General features: G+C 43.7%; 2 protein-coding genes across 2 annotated transcripts in view; one reads left to right on the top strand and one right to left on the bottom strand.

Moving 5' to 3' along the window:
- Positions 1-18,622, bottom strand: part of LOC311509228 (gamma-aminobutyric acid receptor subunit beta-3-like) — a 54,466-nt gene extending 35,844 nt beyond the window's left edge. Inside the window, exon 1 of the mRNA XM_084574334.1 lies at positions 18,456-18,622. Within this exon, the coding sequence (XP_084430460.1) occupies positions 18,456-18,607 (152 nt within the window). The 5' untranslated portion in view covers positions 18,608-18,622. The remainder of the gene's footprint in view (positions 1-18,455) is intronic.
- Positions 506-21,629, top strand: LOC311509232 (gamma-aminobutyric acid receptor subunit alpha-5-like). Its single transcript, XM_084574338.1, has 10 exons — positions 506-518; positions 1,016-1,097; positions 1,826-1,950; positions 3,145-3,212; positions 4,402-4,622; positions 8,882-8,964; positions 13,168-13,311; positions 20,014-20,166; positions 20,363-20,574; positions 21,022-21,629. Exons 2-10 carry the CDS (start codon positions 1,030-1,032, stop codon positions 21,307-21,309), a joined length of 1,362 nt encoding a protein of 453 aa, XP_084430464.1. The 5' UTR covers positions 506-518; positions 1,016-1,029; the 3' UTR covers positions 21,310-21,629.
- Positions 21,630-22,896: the final 1,267 nt, after the last annotated feature.

Raw genomic sequence — 22,896 nt, forward strand, 5'->3', positions numbered from 1 at the left:
AGCACCTCAGTCTCTCGCACCGGCAGTAGGCGGTATCGCGAAGGAGACGGGAGGGAGGGAGGTAGGGGGGGGATGAAATGTCGAGCGAATCCGGTCTCATGCGAGGCTGGCGGACAAGACCGAAGAGGCTGCCGGTGTGAGGCTACACAGCCGCTGCAACACCTCTGGAGGCGATGCGAGAGACGCGGTGCAGCAGACACTGGAGGAGCCTATAGGTGCAGACAGACTACTACAACACCGCCTGATGGGGAGCCGCTGATTGGGAGAGGGAGGGAGAGAGAGAGAGAGAGAGAGAGAGAATAAGTGAGTGAGAGAGCAAGGACAGCCCATGGTGGAGAAGCTGAAGAGAAGAAGGAGGGAAGACGAGCGACAAGCACAGGGATTAGGTGATTGAACTCGTGATCGTCCAGTTTCAGCATCGCCGACGGAGACCCCCAGCCCCCAGCCTCCAGCCTCCAGCCGCCGTCAAAGGGGAGGAGGAACAGAAAAAACCACGATGGTGATGGATCTGCATTCAGGTAGACCCAATTCTATCTCTCTGGCTCTAATTAGCCAAATAGGAATATGTTTTTAGTGAGAAATGGAAAAAAGGTGATGGTGGAGGAAGGCTTGGGGGGATATGGAGGGGAGACGGAGGCTGGCCCGTATGAATTTCAATGCGCCGGACTCAAACGCAGTGGAAGCTTTACACAATCACACTGCAGAAAACTACACATTTTTTATTTATTTTTTTATTATTATTTGGTAGTCTTCTCTTAGTGATGACAGAGCCATTGTTTCCGAGGTAGATGTTTGACAAGAGTTGCAGGTTGCAGCCCCACTGAAGCAGAGATTGTCCCGCTGCTTGATTTACTGGTTCCTGTAATGCCCTGCCTCTGTATGCAGTGAGGTAAAGAGTTTCCTTATGTGTTTTTTTTTTTTGTTTTTTTTTTTTTTTGGTGCCTGATTGTGAGAGTTTATTTCATGTTGTGGCTGTGGTATTTCTCCAATTTGTTCTTTTGCCTGTGCCCGACAGCTCTCAGCAACAAGATGAGCAGAATTTCAGTGATGGCAAGGCTCACCCTATCCCTCCTGCTCCTGTGTGGGTGCCAAAAAAGGTAAGCTAAGATATAAAACATCTGTTAAACAGCTGCTTAAAGTGCATCCCTTTCGTATTTGCGAAACCACGGGTCGACACATTTCGACTGATCCGCCTCCAATTTGGCAAACGAAACTCTTTGAATTTCACACATCCTTCGCTGGTGATTCCTGCCAGCTCTGCCCTCCTCTGTCTGATTGATCGCGCACCCGGGCTGCACTCAGCTACAGCGCCGCTTAAGTGGCCGCCCTGCACTCAAGAAATAGCCGCACACGGAAAAAAAAAGATAAAAAAATCTCTCAGTAAATCACTGCAACAGTCCACTTTCCTCCAAGCAGATCAATGGCTTTTTATCTCACGTGTTCAAATCCAGTTTATAACCCCTTTTCTTCAATCTCTGGTAACTCCTCTTGTACATGAACACGGCGTTCTCTGCAAAAAGAAAGTGTAATTTCCCTCTTTTTCTAGCCACAGGGAACAAACATTACTTACATCTCTCCATTTTTAGAAGAGGGAACTCATTTGTTTGTATTTGGATCACACGTCAAAGCCTTAATTATCTCGACTGGTAGTTGTAGGCAGTGCTCATGTTCAATAATTAATCACAACAGGCCTGTCCTTAATGCGGCAAACTAATTAATCACAATGCCCATGTCACGTTTGACGTCCTGTCATTCAACTAATTCCTGGATACTGTTCCCGGATCGTTTCTCTTGTCCTTCCTCTCACGTTGTCACCCTTTCCTAGCCTGAGCCAGCCGACCTCAGAGACTCAGAAGGAGACGGGGACCAACGACAACAGCACGGTCTTCACCAGGATCCTGGACGGACTCCTGGACGGTTACGACAACAGGCTCCGGCCAGGGCTCGGAGGTTTGTTCCTTTACATTCTACTATAACAATGCCACATTTCCGCACAAGCTTCCCAGTGTAGTTGCACCGATTCATGGGAAAATACTGGGAGACTGTCAGATGCATGGGTACGAACTGCACGAGCAGAAGTGGGATTTGCTTCTTCCGTGTCAGCTAAGGTGAAGGCACGCGCATTTTTTTCGTCAGATGCCTTCTGAACTGGGGTGAGGCTCACGGAAGCATGCAATCTCCTCTTATACACTGGCAGGGTAGAGTAATTCAATCAATGCGGAGCCTGAATACAGTGTGCTGTGGCGTTTTATTCGCCCTGGTAACAGAGGATAACCTTGAGAGCAAAACAACTTGCAATGAAAAGCTTTCAATTCACAAGTCACTCAGAGAAGGTAATCTCCATCTCTGAGTGACTTTTGAAATGAAAGCTTTTCATTTTCTCCTTCTCTAACAGTGTCGTTTTTTCACACAAAATTCCCACGAGCTTATTATTTTGCCTTCATGACACTGTTCTGCATTTACCTTGTTTATTACGTACTTGTCCCCCCCTCACTTATTTAAAAAAAAAAAGTATGTTTTCATGCTGAAAGCCTGATGTGTCATGGCAAAAGCCTGCTCTCACATCCTGGTAACGGTTGCTACCCTTGACAAGAGGGTCTATAAATACATACCAGAGAAACAGAAAAACATTCAGGCCTTCATTCAGCATTCAACAAGCTGCTTTCCACAGAAGGACCCAATCCCATCTTTCAACGAGCGGATTTATATTCATAGAGGGTTGTAGTTGCCGGTACAAATGACAGGAATAGCCTATTTCACATTGTCTCGGACAGGAGTGTGTTGTGAGAGAAGTCATGGATTTGTGTGGGTTATTCTGCAGCTGCGCTTTAGCCGGTGTGTGCTTTCAAATCCTCACACTGATGCTGAGTTTATTGCGCAGTATCTTGAGCATTGCAGCTGCCAAAGTTGTAAGCAACCACAGCATCTTGGTCTAAAACTAAACTGCAGTTATTAGTTCGCGAATCGATTTTGCACAACGGTGGAAAACTCCAACTATTTCTACCTGTTTTAGGTGTTTAATGTGGCCGTAGCTAACGTCCTAGGTACCCAAGATATCAGGGGATGAAAAAAAAACATTTTAAAAACGTCATTTCTTCTCTTTCACCTCCCCCGCCCCTTTTCCCAAATGCGCTCTCTCAACAGAGAATGTCACCGAGATCAAGACGAACATTTTTGTCACCAGCTTCGGGCCCGTGTCTGACACCGAGATGGTGAGTCCATCCAAAGCAAACACTGTAGATACACAGAAGGAGATTGGCTAAGCCGGACAAACACACACTGAGGCGCCAGACTACTGTTGGTAAAATGGAATAGCTAGCCAGCTAAATGCAGCTTAATTAGGGAAGGCAGTAGCAGCTTACGTAGCTAAATGTGATGAATAAAGGGTGGTGTATAGCTCAGCTCAGTGGGAAAAGAAGCTAAGGTATTAGCAGCCAAAATAGGCTAAGTATTAGCAGCTGAATGATCTAAATATAATGAATAAAAGGTGGAATTTAGCTCAACTCAATGGAAAAACAAAACTTGGGCTCCAGACTTGTGTTGGTATTTTTAGATGGAAACATATATTTACATTTCATGAGACTGATACCCCAGCTCCTGCTGTTCCCCGGAAGTACACTCGTGTCCTAGTTGCGTCTTTGAAGACTGGCTCGCTTTTTGCAAATGAGACCAAATTAATGTGGAGGACTTTTTTTTTTTTTTTTTGGGAGATTTAATGCAATGTGGCTGGCCCATTCCAACTTGTTCCAAATGATTCATCTCTTTATTAATCCGCTCTCTCATGAACTCTACGCCACTCTACCTGGGTAGCAAAATCCATTAAATCTTCTATAACACCCTGCGTATCCTTGGCCCACTTTGCTGTTACCGACTTGAGAAAGCCATTGTCAGAGATGCATGATTGATTAATGAATTGTGGCGAGAGACTTGAGTGTTCCTGCGTTCCATAAAAAAAAAAAAAAAGCTCATAATGTCAGGCAGCTAACGGCGTCGTTATTCTGCGCGTTGCATTTACTTCTTGGCCATTTGTTTTTCGGCGCTCGAAGCGAGTCGATATTTCGCGCATGAGCAAGTTTATGATGGATTTGTGCGCCGCAGTGTTTAATCACTGCGTCCTTAAAAGCTCAGCTCATTTATGAAGACGTGAAGGAGGAATTGGTTTGCCATTTTGTGAAGTTAAATTAGCTATTAGTTATTTTCTGCGTAGCTGCAAATATGTCTTGAAATGTAAGAAAAACTGATCTGATATAACTTTAAATTCTTATTTGGGGTAAATAAACACTGCAGAAAGTTCTGTCCTGAAGCTTAAGAGTAAATTAGATTGAGATCTTGGAGATGGTAGATGAAGTTAATGCTCTATTTTGCTTTCATGAAACCTAAACTATACTTTCTCCGTCCAAGGAATACACCATAGACGTGTTCTTCCGTCAGAGCTGGAAGGACGAGCGCCTGTGCTTCAAAGGCCCCATGGAGATGCTGCCATTAAACAACCTGCTGGCCAGCAATATCTGGACCCCTGACACCTTCTTCCTTAATGGCAAGAAGTCCATCGCTCATAACATGACCACACCCAACAAGCTGCTGAGGCTGAAGGATGACGGCACTTTGCTCTACACTATGAGGTGAGGCGGGCTTCACGTGGGCTGCCGTGTTCTTGTCCTCTGAATAATTACCTTTGCTTCACAAACTAATTGAAAGCCTCTTCGGTGGGGGCCAAGGTTGGCAACGCTTATTGAATAGTAACAGAGCTGTACAAAAGGTTGAAGGTGCAGTGTTTGTGTGAGACTCAGGGACGCATCAAGTTCATCACACAGTCAAGTCAACATTAAATAACACAGCTTTGAATTCAGGGAGAAAATGTCAGCAATAGAAAGCCACAGTCTGTGACCCTAACTGCAGACGAACAGTGGCACCTAGTGGTCAATCAGTACTACTGCACCCACCCTACATAAATATTATATATAGAAAGTGTTTCTATTATTTTTTTAGACACACTGCCACAAAAATAATTTAGTGTCTCTTTAAAGGTAAACAAAGCTGCACTGGAAGATCATTTATTATAGAAAGCAACCTCACTGGGAGCTACAGAATGAAGTAGGCCAATGCTCAAGTCCAGATGGTGATCACTATCACTTTTTTCCCAATACACACACACACGTACAGTATTAGCTTAAAGAACTGCAAAAAGAACGACACATTAAATAAGGTCTTTTCAGTATCCTTGTGACAGACACGTTATTGTTTATTGTGACCAGAGTGTAACCACCAGGTCTCGGCGTGACCTTTTGACCAGAGAATTAGAATAATTCTGTGCTTATCCTCAGGAGTCACAGTAGCCGCAGGACTCAAGAGCGAGTGCATCACGGATGAGAGCACTCTATCTGATAGCGGCGGCGGCATCCACGGGGGAGAATGATGCTGCAGGGAGGGCAGATTATCCGTCTGCAAGCACCCCGACATATATACATATCAAAATAAGGCCGCATTTATAGGCGTGCGTCAAGAATATGCATAAACACGCACACACTCTGGGTGTCGAGCCTGCTTTCTGTTCTAATCAGTAATGCATAGTGACACTAGCCTTCGACCTCGAGGCTTAACGGGTAAAGGATTGTGCAAATGTTCGTTTCTTTATGCGCAATTATGCGTGTGAAAGCGAAAACATGCGCAAAACAGCGACAAGGGAGCTCGCAATCTAAAAACGGCCTCAGATTCCCTGCCACGGTAGAAATGAAACAGCAGTGCGCTGCTTTTAATTGTCCGATTGTTACAGTATCGTGCCTGTCATTACCGGCGGAGCTTAACTACAGGCAGCGCTGATGCCGTCTCCTGCATAAAGAGGCGCCGACACATGCAATGCACGCACAAACGGGCCATCTGGGTACTTGCAGGTTACGGCTAGCAGCAACACTTGCTTGTAATATATACAGTACAAGATCTAATTGTTTGGTATATCACTTACGCAACTTCTCTCTTTCTCCAGGCATCAACATTATATTTCTTAAATAACACAAGTCAAAACAGACATCAGTTTAACATAGGGCTGCAGGATATAGTTTTAAGTGCCACTTACAGTTAAATGAACAGTCAGCCTCCATGGTTCTGCTGTTATTGAGTCTTTAAGAGTCTCCAGAGTAACACAGTGGTTAAATAAAACATTTACCATTGACTATTATGAGCCAAATCTTTTCAAACTTGAACAAAAAGCTAAATACTTAAAGAGAAAAAGTCTAATTCCTGATATAACTGTAGCTACAGTACATAAGGTTTCTATGATGTGGTGTTAGTCACTCCTCTAAGTGCTCTCAGTTAATTAAACATGCTGATCCACATGTACAGCCCATTAGGACACTCAGCAAACAGAGCAACAGAGATACCCTAACACAAGCCGGCGTTACAGACACTCTCACGTTTCTGCATCATGCACGGCCGTCAACGAACGTTCTCCCCCGCCGCCCTCATTTGAGAAGCATTACTCAGGTCTGTTTTCACGGAGCAAACTTCTGTGCATTTGTCTCCATGGATAATTCATAAAACGCCACTTTCCAACAACACGCCGCATTCCTAATGCATGCAGGCTTGATGGTGGCCATTACAGCCGGATACCAGATAGGTTGCTGCATTTGCAGCTTTATCTGAAAGTCGAAACGCTCTGTATTACCCAGTGAGTGCATTACACGCCATTATCATTAGGTACTGCTGGGCCGCCGTTCCCATTCATGCTCCATGAGCCTGCAAAGCCTGATGTTTTTATTCATTTTTTCCTAAATAGAAGAGATTTCTTTCCTTAAACAGGATTATTGTCTTTTCATTTTTGTCTTTTGGTAGAAAATAACTGTTTCTGTCCTTGCTCAGGCAAAGAAGGCCCATAAAAAACGTTTGTAAAGACAATAATTACCAAGTGAAGCTCTGCAACATTAAGCTGCATAGACATAATTACAAACATATCCATAAATTCCACTAATATGGAACAAATTTATGCATATTTTAAGATTTTTAAGATCTTTTTAGTCATCAGTGTAATTAAATGTAGTCCCAAAACCCAAACTAGCATTGTAACAGTCAAAATGCAGATGCTATATCATATTTGTTGCAACTTTTAAAACGCGATTTTACAATAACACGATGTATGAAGTATGAAGTAATCATAGGTCACTTCCATAAAGTAAATATTCACATTTAAATATCACTGACGATATAAACAGTAATCTAAGTCGATCCACGAAAGCAGCCATTTTGGAAATGGCTGCCAAAAGCCTGCTACTGACTGCAGAGCAAGGAATAGTCGACCAGGTGACAGATAAAGTAAAGTATCCAATTGTATACAGGTTTTTCAGGCAGGCATTGATTACGTGGGTTGTGCAAACTCGTTAGAGACTGTTACATAAGCATTTTTGTAATTTTTCACTCCCTAGGTTCATTATATAACCCTAAATCCCATGAATCCAAGTATATATAAAACAAGGTTTTTAAGACTTGTTAGTGTGAACAGACATATGGTGCGTCATGGTGGTTAATACCTAGACTCAGAGCTCAGCCCTTTTCCATTTTTTATCCAAGCTCTGGACTTTTCTGCAAGGTCAGGCGTATTGCAAACTTTAGATTTCCCATCGGCGTGAAGGTCCCTGCGCTGGTCTGTTTCTAAGGTTTCAGTCCACAGCAGCAATAGGCTGACAGAGTCACGGTGAATCTAACCTAATATTTAAATTACACCTGCAGAGAAAATGCACAGATCTCAAGTTTTAATAGAGCTCACTTCTCACAGCCTCATCTTGCTAATGGGACCAGGCAACAAGAATAATTAGAACATCGTACAATAGCCGACAGGCATGTTCTCATTTATTTATCCCAAAGACACCCTTTCCTCTCCTCCTCCTCCACTGAATATCCTTGATCTGTTTCGGCACAATTGGATAATACCGCACTGATGTGGAAAGCAAGCTGAGCCCCGAAACGCTCGTCTCTGCTGGGACCAGAAGTGGCCCCTTATCCCGCTTCGTTCTGCTTCATTCACCCCAGCTATATAATTGGGAAACCTCCTGCAGTAGATACATACTGTACACGCGGGAGGTATTGGAGCATAGAAAACACGATGTCCCGAGTGGATCTTGCCACATCTTCGGCGACACAGTCGTCATTAACATCATAATATAGTTCATCTAAGAGGAAGGAAATCTGTAACTAATGTCGAGGTATGCCTGAATGGATAAAGCACCACTTAATTTTCCTTCATCCAGCCCATTAACTTCAGCAAATCACCGAACTACAGTATTTCTATTCATCATCATGCAAAGAGCAAAAATTCCCAGAGGGATGTGAGTCAATCTGGGACAGATAGTACGAAAATATATATATATGATGTGCTGATTTTAATGCAGGACACTGAGAGGTACCATCAAGACTGCTAACGAGGAGTTTTGAATTACTGCAGAATCTTAAAAGCTCTTGTTGGAAAAGGATTTAACATCTGATTGGATGAATCCCGATAATAAATTTAAAAAAAGACACGCAAGAACCATAATTTTGTAAAAACTAAAATAAAAAATATTCCTTTATGTTTCCTGGAGGGCGCTATAACAATCTGTGACCACCAGGTGGTAGTATTGTCACTTAAATGCTGACAGAGAAAAGTTGTAGCACATGCATGAAAAAAAAATATATTTTTACTGTTCTGAAAGAAATAATTATTACATCTGACAGTAATTTTAACGAAAGATTTACCTACATGTTTGCACATTGTTTTAACCTGCAAATATAGCGACTGTAATTGTAGGGCATGGATGTTTCAAAGTAAGATACCGATATGTTTCTGTGTTATTACATGCAAAAGCAAGACTATGTCACACGGTTAACATACTCTATCGCATGTGTTTTGTCTTAGACTGACCATATCAGCAGAGTGCCCCATGCAGCTGGAGGATTTCCCCATGGACGTCCACGCCTGCCCTCTCAAGTTTGGCAGCTGTGAGTAAAATCCCATGCTGTGCATGTCCACTCCCATCCTTTTCTCCACTGCAGCACACGCTAATCCCAGCTATTATCATATATGGCGCGCAGTGGTAATTTTCAGCCCAGTGCGGTTAAAGACTGTAAAACACTAAATCTAAATCTAGAGAATAATAAGGCATTATTTTGGGTAATTAAAGATTCCCGGGATTGCCGAGCGTGCAGCCCTCACATTAAGTTGCCGCTTTTAAAGCAGCCGTTGCGTCGACAAGTTACAATTATAGAGAAGAGTCATAAAGGTCCTGAACCGACTCGGATCCAATCACTGGTTTGTTTTACAGTGTAAAATAAGATAATCCTCTATCTTATCCCACAGTGGGGGATTTGAATAAAGGTGTGGAGCAAATTTTATCCAGGTTTAACATGCTGTAATACGGTCTAATTTGAGCAACCGTGCCAATCACTGTTTACCTTCCGTACAGCAACTATTAAAATCTTGAAATGAACGCAGGCTGTGTTTAATTACTCCTGCGACCAGAAGGGTCGTCCCCGTCGCCTCCTTAAATGGGAGGTCATGCCTTTGTCTACCGGTGCAGACATGTATAGACCAACGGTATAGACTCTTGTGTGGCCCCGGGGTATTTAAAGACAGATCTGGCTAAATGGCACACCTTGGTGGCCTGTCGGGCTAAAAGGATGAGGCTCTTATCCCCAGATTTCAGTGAGACGCGGTCCACCCACACTTACTATGTAAGAGGAGCACATCGGACTGCAATCCAATTAGAGTGTAAGGAGCCGCTGGGACTTCTCATGGCAGACTTTGACCTAATCGTCCTGGTGCAATTCCCTGCACAGTAAAGGTGATAGCTAAACTAGGAATAATGTGTTGAAAAGTTCTTTCTTCCCGGGGCACTGAGACCTGAGACTGTGACCTCTTTGGTTGACCAGAAAGAAGAAGAGAAAGAAACCAGAAAGATTACAATCTCCTTCTGGACAAAATCGTTGCTTTAGTGCAGTAATCTGTGAGCAGTATTTTGACTGTGTCCAGTGTTTATTATTGTCATCGGTGGGGGATGAAAGGAGACGACATCTAATGGTAGGAAAAATGGGGAAATTTAATCCCTTGTGTCAAAAAAATAAAAAATAAATAAAAAGCCACCAAATCTCTCTGGTTGCTCCTCCTCCTTATTCACGATGTCAGCAGCAGATTCGATTTCAGAAATTACAATTCATAGCTCATAATTAAACACGTCTCCGCGCTCCGGCTCATCCACTAGCTTTCATTTGTTCCACTCCAATTCTCCAGCTTTAGTCGTCTAGCTTTACCGTTTATCTGTGGTGCGCTAAGTGCGACTGCGGCTCCTAGATTATAGCCAGATGGCAGAAACTTCAAATCCAGAGTGCAGTCACCTCAGTAGTTACTTTGAGCTTTGCAGTTTTTCTTAAATATGAAGTATAATCCGATAAAGCAGAAAGCAAATACCTAATCCTTCAATCAATAGTAGATCATTTGATTAGTAGAACAAGAACAGTCTTTTAAAGGTCATGTAAATCTTAAACTATGCATACACCATGTATCCACCCCTTTACAACAGTAGTGATTCATCTTACAGTTAAACCATGGAGGCCCGCTTTAAAGTCATCCCAGGTGAAGGGCAACTAATCTCTTCTTCCGGTCTACTAATTTAGCTGCTGGCCTTGAGCCCTACAGTTCTCAAATGTACACTACAGAGTTAGAATATATCACGGCATTCACTGAGCCTCATCGCATTTAGAATTTAGTTGTGTGTACAGCTATATTTGAGCTGAATTCAGTTTAATGCGACGTACGGAAGGTTTTAACAGTAAATGAGCAGTGGCGTGGTGAGAAGTGTTGGCGCACCAGACGCAGAGGCTGTACAAAAAAACGTCAGACGGGCAATCACAACATCTGCATCAGTTAAAAGGCCACGTGTTGAACCCCGACTAAGACAGAGGAACGGTTGCCAAAGAAACCTGCGTTCTCAGAAGACCCGCCGCATGATTGCTGTAATTGACAGCACTTTGGTGAAAAAGAAAGACTAGTCGTTTTAAAACTTTGAAAAGCTGGTGTTTACGGAGAGGGGGTTGTTTCAAAATGGTTCGTTCCCTGAATCGGCGCATCAGGATTCAGATGCAGATCCCTTCAATCCACGGTGATCCCCGCTGAATGCACAATGGGAACCACTGAGTCACTTCATGACTGTTCCCGTTCCAGAGATCTAAATTACTTCTCTGACTACTACATCGATGAGGCTTCAAGATAAAGACAAGCCCTCTGTGAGGACAGTCTGGCAGGAGTTCAGGATTAAGAGGTATAAAGAGGTTACTCGCGTGTATATGTGGTGTACTGAACATGTGTCGGTTCCTTGCTTTCCGACTATCAACTTGAGCAGCTCAAAATAATTGGGTTATGTTAGGCGCGCAAGCTAGCATAACCCCAAACACACACTCTCTGACTGACTTCCGAAGCCCCGCCCACAAATAAAGATCATCGCTCATCTCTCTGGAGCTGACATGTGGTCGCTCGTGGACAGTCCAAGCTAACCATCTTGTATATTCCCCACCCCAGATGTTTCAGAGGGAAGAAAGACAAACACAACAATACTGCTAGCGTACAGACGGTGCTAGCCTACTTTTCAGCATAAAGATCACCGCTCATCATCTTTCTATTTGTGGCTGACATGTGGTCGCCAGCTAACCATCTTGTGTTTTCCCAGCTGCAGATGTTTCAGAGGGAAGAAAGCCGAACACAAAACTACTGCTAGCGTACAGATGATGCTAGCCTACTTTTCAGCGCTATAAAACACAAATAAAATAGCATAAACCCAATCTGGGTTCACCCGACGCTCCAAGCTAGCCGTCGGTATTCTGACTTCAGCAGTAGCTCTTGTCTGTAAAGACTTGGAAGGCTAAGCGCATGACATATCATCCATTCAGAGTGGCTAACGTTAGCATCCAGCTGTCACACAGAGTATGCGCTAGTTATCAGCATTGTTCTGTCCCTCAGTGTGGATCTCCTGTGACACTTGGCTGGTATTGACATGTACGCACACAGATTAGTAAAGGAAAACACTGTGTATAATAAAAGCTGAAGTCCCTTCGCCACACACACACACACACACACACACACACACAAGGCAAGAGCGGCAAAGCATTAAGTGTTGAATAGTTGGCACAGGTACTCGGTCTTGCCTGCCAAAGTCTTTAGCTCTCCCACCGTGTAATGAAATTCACCAATAATCCCGTATTGCAATCTAACTACCCTCCAATTAAGGTCCGGACCTTTGACCCGACCCGGGTCTAAATTTAAGCGCTATATATATATTGCACGCCAGCGTCCGGCTGCCAAGTGAGCGCCCAAGACTGGAAATACTCAAGTTAAGATCTGATCTGCTGGACAGAAATAAACCCTGTTACCAAAGTGGAGCTCTCAGCAGCATTTGTGAAAGTCAGCAAAATAAATGCTTTAACGCAGCTACAGCTTCTGTTGTGTCACACTGACAGATTTAATGTGGAAATTTTTAGTTTTTATCTCTGGCATTCGAAATAATTCCCAAATCTTGCAAACTGGTATGTTCTTGGAAACAGCTGACAAGATTTCAATGAGCTTTTCTCTTTTTTATGCCGGTAAATAGTGCATTTGAGTTGAATCCGGATCTAAAACAAATTCAGATATGACTCCATCTCTCTACGGCAGCTACAATTTTCATCTCTCCACGTTTCTGCGCTCACAAGAGAACAGATGACAGACCGGGGCCCAGCGTCAACGCACTGCTCAGTGTGAATAAATTGAATAGCCGGAGAGGCTTCGGAGTTTGCGCTCTGTTTTTCATCACAAGTGTGATGCAACACATTTTGGTTAATCTGACTCAGTCTGGTTCCCGCTGACGGGGAGCTCACCTCTGACCCAGAAGTGTGGTTTAAACAAAAAATACACTCAAATATCCGCCCACACAGACACATACACACACGCATGCAAGCAATATTCTGTTTTTGGACTTAAGCCTGCAGTCTAATCAAAAAGTGCTAGAAAGACTCTGACACACACAGAAACACACAGCTCATAATGAGTGATAGCGGTGCTGAGAGTGTAATATGCTCATAATTACTGGGTTTTAACAAAAGTGGCTTTTGGAACTTCCATTTTGGATGTAATATCGAGAACTGAACTGAAGTAATCTGCCTCTGTCTGTCTTTCAGATGCCTATCCGGTGTCAGAGGTGGTCTACACCTGGACTCAAGAAGCTGAGAAGTCTGTGGTGGTGGCAGAGGACGGCTCCAGGCTCAACCAGTACCATCTTATTGGGCAAACTGTTGGCACGGAGGACATAAACACAAGCAGAGGTGTGTGTCTGTGCTCTTTTAATTATTGTGTACTGATGGTAGCGTAGCTGAAATACATTCTATAGGCTCATTAAAATGAATGAGTCAATGAAAAATAAATAGGAAACGAAATAACCAGGAAATAAAAAAAGAGGAAGAGAACGAGCCAATCATCTGTCAGCATAATACACCCCACAACAGCTATTATTATGAACGGCTGGAAACATTCTGTTTGTCTAAGCACACCCATAAACCAACAGGAATGACTTTATTGTCTTAAGCATTGACTGTGTAGCTGAGTTTATTTAGCTTATCTGGAGCTACACTCAGTTCATTAGGTACAAAAGTGGAAACAAACACACTCTAATTTAACAGTCCTGCATTAAATCCCAGCTTCATGAAGGCCATGGTGTTTGGAGTTATAACAACGAGCAGTTAATTTAGCTGTAGTACTGTAGTACTTAGTAAGTAGGCTAGGCTAAATAACAAAAACACTTCTGTTCAAGTCGATCTAGTCAAACAGCGCCACAAACGACATCCTCCATAAGGATCATACGGTTGAATCACCACCTTTCTGACTCTGTTTCAACATAAACTGACCATTAAAGATTAGATTCAGTGCACGACAGCTTTCAAAGTGCTAATTTACTCTTAGCCAATATTTTCATATTATATTTATGTTTGCACACAAGGATGCACAAGTGTGGTTGCAGGTGTTAAGGCAGTTTAAGATGCCACGATGACTAACGTTAATGTCAGTTCATTTTACTTGGATATGGTTTTGTAATTCACAGTAGCAATGAATTGAAAATGTTTCATTTGGTAAACATTTAGAGCAGCGAGCTAAATCACTGCACCAGATACATTTGCCTTGAGTAACGTACTTCATTTCTACTCAGTCTTGGTGCCATAAATACTGCCATAAATTCAGTGTTTGCTAGGTAAAGAACTGGAAATGTAATGACAAACTATACAACTACATTTGGCATTTTTATGGGGTTTGGAATAAAGTCCGCATCCACCATAACTCGGCACCATTTGCCATAGTCTGATGCGTACCTTGCCGCAAATACAACTATTCGGGTTGTCGAAATTAACGCAAATTCTCATAAATGGCACAATTTCTTTTGAAAAACGACTAAAAATCTCTAAAGAAGAAGAAGAAGAAGAAGAAGAAACAACTACTCAGGGGTGCAGTGATTCAAAGTAACGTTTGTTTCAAATCCAACATGAGCTACAAAGCCAGCTAGGCGCCACCTAGTGCCTTAGTGATGCAACTACAGAACGTAGCCGGCGCCAGCATACAATTATGAATGCCCTCAACATTTTAGACCACTTAGGCTTAGATAATGCTTTGTGTGCATCTGTTGCAAAAGTATAAACCAGGCTTTATCCTTTAATTGTTTCCAAGTCAAAAAAGTTTCCCCGTATCACAGCGCGTCACTTTGCAAACATTTCCTCTCCAGCTTCATCCGAGCATTTCCAGCATTTCCACCGTCCTCCGGCCATCTTAATAACATCGTGTTCAAATACCTTCGTCCCAGCAAGTTAAGAGCTGCTGTTAAATTAAAAAAATGTTTGGCTGCTGCACAACCAGGCACTACGTGTTAATTCTAAACTTTTAATAACTTTATTTTTTTTAATTAAACAGCGGCAAACCTCAAGCAGAAAGACCGAGACGCTGTCTAAAGGATAAAATCCTCTACAGTGCAAGAATTTTTTTTCCTCACTTCACTTATCCACTCACACAATCTCCGTTTTCCTTCACTTTTCGCATGAGTAAATTAATTCTGGACGCGAGATGCCCGATACGTGTAATGCCAAATAACGTGATGTAACTAATTCTAGATTAGAAAAGATAAACACTGAAGGGGAGATGGTCGTGCGAGGCGGAGAGTAAATGTGGGAAACATTATCAGGAGATCAGAGTCAATGAGTGGAGGCCAGTGGAGGAGAGTAGCCTATCCCTCACACAACCAGCTGTCTACAGGCCTGGACAGCCCTGTCAAACAACACTTATCCCTGCATGAGCCCGTGTGCAAACACACACACATACACACACAAACACACACAGAGCTAGAGAGAGACCTAAGACCTTGGGTTAATCCCCCACCCCCCACCCCACCCCACCCCACCCCACATCCAACCACCCATCAGCTTTTGCATAAGAAGATGACATCACAGATCAGCGGGGGATTGGTTGGGTGGCTGTCGCTGAGTGTATCTGTGGGTTTGCGGGTATGTGCTCCTGCATGTAAGTGCCAAACGTCCTCACAACGATTGCGACAAACACACACATTAAGGTCGTTTGGGCGGAAATCACAATGACCTGGAGTTAGTTGTGGGCTAAGGGGTTTAAGTTTAGGGGTATTAAGGTTAAACATTAATTAAGATCGATTTTACAAGGTCAAGGCTGGAGACATTTCTTTGCTGAGTTTGCAATAAAGGAAATAGCAGGAGTCAAAACTGAAGTGAGGTCCTCACAGAGCTAGGAGAAGAAATGTGTCCGTGTGTCTGCATGTTAGGATTGGACAGCCTCGCTCCGACACGTGGGGGTGGGAGGGGAGGTGGAGCGGGGGGGGGGGGGGGTTGAAAGGCATCTGCTTAATACTCTTATGTAAAACGGAACTGTAATACACTTCCCTCTAGTTTCTAGTAGAATCATTATTAAACGCGTGGATTTCCCCTGGTTTTTTATTTGCAGATGAAACCTGCTTTTTTTTTTTCTTTCGTTGGTTGGTTGACTCAGTGGTTTATGCAAAGGGTTAAAGGGTTCACCGGTTGAGGGACTGCATGTCGAAATGGCTGGAGGTTTTACTGAATGATTGATTGGTTGACCTGTTGACCAGTTGTTCTGTGTCTGCTCGGCTGGCCTCAAGCAGATGGGTCTCTCCATATGAGCTGGGTTTTGCTCAGGGTTTGGTCCAAACTCCAGAGAGTTTTTCCTCTCTCTGGAGGTTTCAGAATAGTCAAAAGTGTCTTGAGACAATTTGTACTGTTACTGTTGAACAGCTGGCTGGACGACTCAACTACGAACAAGAGAGGCTTTCATAGTTTACTCACACTATCGTCAAAAAAATCCTATGAGTACAGAGCAGAAGGCTAAAGCCTCTTTTTCCAAACAAATATTGACGTTCAGAGTTATTCACCAAACTCACAGTATGTATCCTTCAGGCCTGACAAATGTTCTGGATGCATTTTTCTTCCTCGTAGAACACTTGCAGAGGCGTCAGTCTTCCCATTGCATCAATAATGCATTGTCTACGCCTGTGTCTGCTAGCTAGCTAGCAGCCCTCTCCGTCCCTGCCTTTGTTGTTGTTTTTGCCGTTTCTTTTCATATAACTATCTCGAACTTTCAGCCACAAGAATAGATGACAAGGGGAACTGGTTTAAGCTCTTGTACGTGGTAAGAAACAAACCAAGGTCCAAAACATTGCTCTGTAGCGCTGACAACTCAAAAACTCCCAAGTAGCCCCTTCACTCTTCTTTAGCATTAGCATCTATTGACCGAGTTCTATTAATACGCACCAGTACCAGCCAAAAATCTCATTTTTTTAGCTTCCAAAAAACAAGGACAACCTTCACAGATGCTGATCTAGCACCCAAACCTAAACCCCACAAATTTATCATCAAAATAAGCTGTAAATACATCACATTGCTAATAGTTTTAGACCTGACATTCCCTCCGTCTGCTATGTTATCCCTTGTGTACCGTGCAGTGTGATTGGTTCCAGCCATTTTCAAGGTCAGTGTATATTATTTATATACACAGAATCTGTAGCTAACATTTCCTTGTTTGTCCTAAATCATCAAACCACCATCTGGTGTCCTGACAGTTACAACAAACTGCTAAACGTTATCCGAGAATTCCATTTAGCCGTAGGCCCGGAGGCGGGAAAATCACGTATGCGGCTCAAAGCTTCTGTCTGGAAACCGCCCAAATCAGCGGTGGAGATTGCTGATGAGGTCGAGCTCCAGGGTCACATTCAGTCCAGTAGGCTAATTTACTCCACGCATGTCTTTGACTCTCTCGCCAATAACTTTTATAAACCAAATATGACGCCAGAGCTGTGCCTTGCAACTTTGATGTAGCAGACTTTGAATTTAACACGCTCTCAGTTGAATATTACCACCTCGGATGTGATCGGCAGGTGTTATTGGAAGTGTAGTCCCGGCTGTGGCAACAGATTCCACTTCTGTCTTTATTTAGGTGTTTGTAAACCACAACTTGAAGCTATTTTTACAAGCTCTACGTCAAATCTCATGATATTTGAGATTTCATTGGTGAACCAAGCAAGGTCCAACATGGCAAACATCAAGACTATTAATGGGCAATAAATGGAGGTGTGTTTGATGTGAAGACCAATAAATTTGTCTTTGGCGAGAGAGAGAAAGCCCAGCTTCATTAAAAGAAGCGTCACAGTCGCTTGCTGTTTTACTGGGTCTAGACAACGTAATGAAGTATCCGCAAACCTGAAATTCAAATCAGCAGTAAATTAACGATTGTCTGGTCTTTCTCATGTTCTTACTCTCAGCTCTAACAAACTATCTGTTTGCTCTATCTGCACGGCCTTCATGAAAAAAATAAAACCTTATTCCTCAGATCAAATGTGTTCAAACTCAACCTTGCAAACTAATGATTTTTTCTCCAGAGGCAGCTTTTAGCCGAGGCTTTCAGAACAATGCATCAAAATAATTCCAGCACCGACAGCAGCAAACAGATTTATTATTCATCTAAACAGCTTCAACTTTAGGTTTGTTTCAAAATCCGAACAAGATTTTAGCTTTAAAGTTGTTTGTTTTGATTTAGATCAACATAGATCTTGTGCCGTTTCGTGCTGTAGTCGGTATCTTAATATACTGGGCAGTTGTGATTGTGTCAGTCTTTAATTAGCACATCTAATCTTAGACAAGAGTCTCATTTGAGGACACGAAAGAGGAGATAAGTCCGTGTGTTTCTCTGTAAAGACCTGACATGACTTCTTCTGTCTCAGACAGCAATATCTTCCCTTAAATAACTCCCTGACTCTGAAAGCAGATGAGACTTACTATAGCGACAGTTAAAAACCTTTAGGATTCATTTTGTATTTGGGCCTAACTTTGCTCTTCAGAAACATTTTCTGACGATAATCCCCACTTCGAACCTCTCCGTGTCCCCAACTCACCAGTTGACCAGCATGGCAGCATTATTTCCCGAAATAAAAGGAAGTTCCCCTCGGACGTCGCGAGATACAAATCCTTGGGAGAAAAGCACTAAAGTCCACCAGAGGAGCATGTTCCTCTTCATTCCTCTGCCCCCGGTCCTGTTGGGATCCATGCATCAAGGGCAAAGGTGACCCTGGGGTGTCCCAGGTTGGCAGTGCCTGGATGTGTCCGGACGTTCCCGGCAGCAGTAGAGGTCAACGGGATGGTTGTGAGCCAGGCGGCCTGGAGTCATGAGGGCGTCAGATGGCCCAGGTGATGGGATTTCGGTGAGAGCTAACAGCGCCGGGGATCTCCTGATCCAGGCGTGGCAGCGGCCTCGGTGTTCATAAGTGTAGACTCTCTGCAAGTTTCCCCCCTCTAGGCCTGCTCTCACTTGACTCCTGCTGTACTTTTTGACTCGACTCTTCTTTCCTTCGCATGCCAGCAAATCCCATCAAGAACGTTTCCTCCACGTTTCATCGATTATATCCACAGACAGCTGAAAATAAAACATTAAAAGGGGATGTCCAGACGGCTAGCCCCCCTCCATTACCACCAGCAACGAGCAGCGGTGAGAGTCCCCCTCTATGGTGTTTGCCGAGGCGCTTGTCGACAGTTAGAAATCACACAATTGTCGTGCGTTTCAGCCCTGTGTCACCGCCTCGATCGGCAGGGTGCAACGAGGGCGGGACTTAGAGCTCTGTGAGGATCCCGGGACAGGAAAGCCTCCCCACCCACCCTCCCCCCCTCCCCTCCTTTGCACTCCCTCTCTTTCTCTCACTGATGGCAGGATGCAGATTGTAACCGGGGATTAGGGAGGTTCAAAAATCCGATTTTCCCCGGAGAAAGCCTCGCGTATTACTGTGCGTGTGTGTTGGGGGTAGAGAGAGAGAGAGAGCTGCTTGTGTACATGTGCCCTAGTGTGTGGAATATAGTTTACCAGCGCCTGCAGTCACAAACTACTGCTGGAGAGAGGATTTTTTTTTTTAAAGCCTCAAATGCAATCTTCACTTGCTTAACTGAATATTGTGTCCCGTTCTCTTTCTCTCTCTCTCGCTACACTTTCTGGATTTACCTCCTGCTGTCGCGGGCCATTGTCGAATCCCAGACATTAACCGCATAATAATCTATTGTCAGATTCTCCCAATAATAATTAATGCCACTCGCTGTTATCTTCAACTAAACATGAATTGCTCTAATTTTTGTATTCTTCCACCGTTGTCGCTTTATTATACAGCTTAAACCACACATTATTTCATTACTGATATTGGAAGGATGAGAAGATGTGCTCGTTTTATCCAGTGATTACAGGCCATCAATAGTATAATCAGACAGTATCTAAAATGATCTGTATCTGCTTTAGTCACAGAAAGTCTTATCCTATCTTTTGTGCAGCAAGGAGGTCAAGTGGTAAACAATATTCCCCCTGATGTGGCTCAGCTTAAAGCAGACATCTCCAACATTAAGATATTGCTTTTTTCTTTTTTTTATTGTCCCTCTCTAACGCTCTATCCTCTCTATTCCTTTCTTTCCCCTCAGGACAGTATACCGTGATGATGGCCCACTTCTACCTGAAGAGAAAGATTGGATATTTTGTCATCCAGACATATATGCCGTGTTTCATGACTGTAATCCTGTCCCAGGTGTCATTTTGGCTAAACAGAGAGTCCGTTCCTGCAAGGACCGTCTTCGGTGAGCGAAGCCGCCGCTTATTTTATTTATCTGTGTAATATTCCTGTCATGCACATTCACACCGGGGAGAATAATAGTTGCTCCGGCCTGCAGCAGCAGCTGGAAGTAAGGAGTTATTAAAGTGCCCGCTCGTCTCCAGTCAGTGTTGTAAAAGCTCAATTTATTAAACTTGTCACGGGCCTTTGTTTGCACCCAGGGGTGACCACTGTGCTGACGATGACCACTCTCAGCATTAGCGCCAGGAACTCCCTCCCTAAAGTGGCGTACGCGACGGCCATGGACTGGTTCATCGCCGTGTGCTACGCCTTCGTCTTCTCGGCCCTCATCGAGTTTGCGACGGTGAACTACTTCACCAAGAGGAGCTGGGCCTGGGACGGTAAAAAGGCCCTGGAGGCGCAGCATCCTAAGGTACGCTGTCTGATCACTCTTCAAATGCCAAATCAAGTTGCACAGAAGTTACACTTGCTTAAAATAGGTCATCTTATCACTGCAGATAGGTGTCTGAAAGGACCAGACTAGACACTAAGCATTACTTTCATGAGCTGTGATTTTACAGAATTTAACCTATGATATTCAGAAAGGGCTAGCCTGCATTTGTAGTGTCCATCTGCACTAGTTGGAGCCCTGTCAGTTGCTTTTTAGCTAAGCAAACCTGACTGCATAAAGACAGGAAGAAGTGGGAAACTGCAGACTTGGCGCTGTTCAGAGCCAGGATGCTCCTCCAATCACTAATCCCTCCAGACAGAGTGAAACACATTGATTATCTCGGGGCAAAAACACCACTAATAGCAGAGCAAACCGCTCCCAGGGGGCGTGAAACTAACACACTGTCCGCTTCAATCTGTCCCGCCGCAGAAACGGGATCCCATGGTGCTCTCGAAAAAGCCCAACAACGTTTGCTCGGCGGGCGTCAACTACACCCCCAACCTCACCAAGGACGTGTCCATCTCCACCATCTCCAACACGACGTCGGTGCAGCTGCGAGCCTCCGAGAGCAAGATGGCGGACCCCAAGAAGACCTACAACAGCGTCAGCAAGATCGACAAGATGTCTCGGATAGTGTTCCCCGTCCTCTTCGGGACCTTCAACCTGGTCTACTGGGCCACATACCTTAACAGAGAAGTCCTCGACTTGTCCACGTAATCGCTCGCTTTGATTTTTTTTGTTTTTACGAAGAGAGTAAAGGAAGAGGGAAGCTGGAGCCTAATCGGAGAGTGGGTTGACTAAAATGAAGGGCTGTTTTAAGGTCTTTGCCCTGGACAGAAAAAAGAAAAAAAAATTAAAAAAGTAAAAACATATCTGCGCTTGAAGAACAAAAACAAACTATACTCAACTATCTAATTCAAGCACTTTGAATGGATGCAAGGCTGCAACAGAATCCCTTTTCTGTTATTCATTGCCTAAAAAAAAAAAACTGCTTGATTATGACGTAGCTGCTTTTGAGACAATGTCGACAGGAGAGTGGGTGCTTTGCTTCTTACTCATCTATCCTGCTGCAGTTTGCATGACGCTCTCCTCATAGGAAAAACCATGGATTCCTCTTTGTCTTGAACTCCATATACGTGTCCACCATTGCTTGAAGTACAGGAGCGCGCTGCGTCACTACTGCCCGAGTAATTTATTTAAAAATTAACTTTCAATTTTTGCAAAGAAGGCTCTTTATGTTCTTACGACGGAGGCTTGGAACGCACCGGGCTTACGCTTTGAAAAGTAAACTACCATGCATTTGACAAAAAATGGATTTAAAAATGTACCTAATGTGGAAGGAATATCTCGATATTACCGCTGCAAGTGCATTAATAATTTAGTTTTTTCTCTCTCCTATTGCAGTGGGAGCTTTTGTGTCTTGTTGTTACATCTTTACTTGAAGATTCAAAGCCCACTGCTGCAGGCCTGGTTTCCCAAGAGCACTGGCAGCCAGAGTCTCTAAGAAAAATGACGGCGAAAGGCTCAGAACGCCACCTGGTTAAAAAAAAGTATGGGTGAGATTAGAATCACAGGAGTTTCTTAGTTTTATAATTAAGAAGTTAGGACAACATGCCAGCAAGAAGAAAATTACAAAATACTCCTTGGCCCACTTACGCTAGGTGATTGAGTGATGTGCTAGCACAAATGTGGGATTGGATACATGTGGTTTAACTGAATTTTGAGCCGTGGTCACTCGGCTGGGAAAGTAATACGCACAGCCGAGAGACCAGTCCTCGAAATGCAGAGCGTGGTCCATACAAATCAGAAGAGAGTGACGCCGGAGAGCGAGGGGACCAGACTTTAAGATGTTATTTAGAAAGTATCCAGTGTGCCAAGTGTCCTTGGGTCAAACACTCAGACTTTATTAGCTCAAACTGGCGACTGCACTTCAGATTGATGTCTGAATTCAACGCTGGCCACTTTGAGTAAGACTTACATGGCTGCAATTCTTGGTAAATTAAGACTCATTTTAGTTTAAAAAGCCGGAAAGAGTAGGAGAAAGGAGAGGAAACGGCGATCAATAAATATCATTATCACATCGATGTTCTCGGAAAACGGCTCGTCAACAATAATAGACAAATATTCCCCTGAAGAAAGAGAGAAACCAGCTCAGAAAACTAGTCAGAAACTGGTACATTCAGCTGTATTCAAAAGTCACAGCAGGGCACTTTGCACAGCAAGGTCAAGAAGACCTATTATTACAGAGACACCCAACAATTACTGCATGAGCAAGCACTTGGTGACAGAGAGCTTGTCAGTCAC

The sequence above is a fragment of the Chelon labrosus genome, assembly GCF_963514085.1.
Source record: "Chelon labrosus genome assembly, chromosome: 24".
NCBI classification, from domain to species: Eukaryota; Metazoa; Chordata; class Actinopteri; order Mugiliformes; family Mugilidae; genus Chelon; species Chelon labrosus.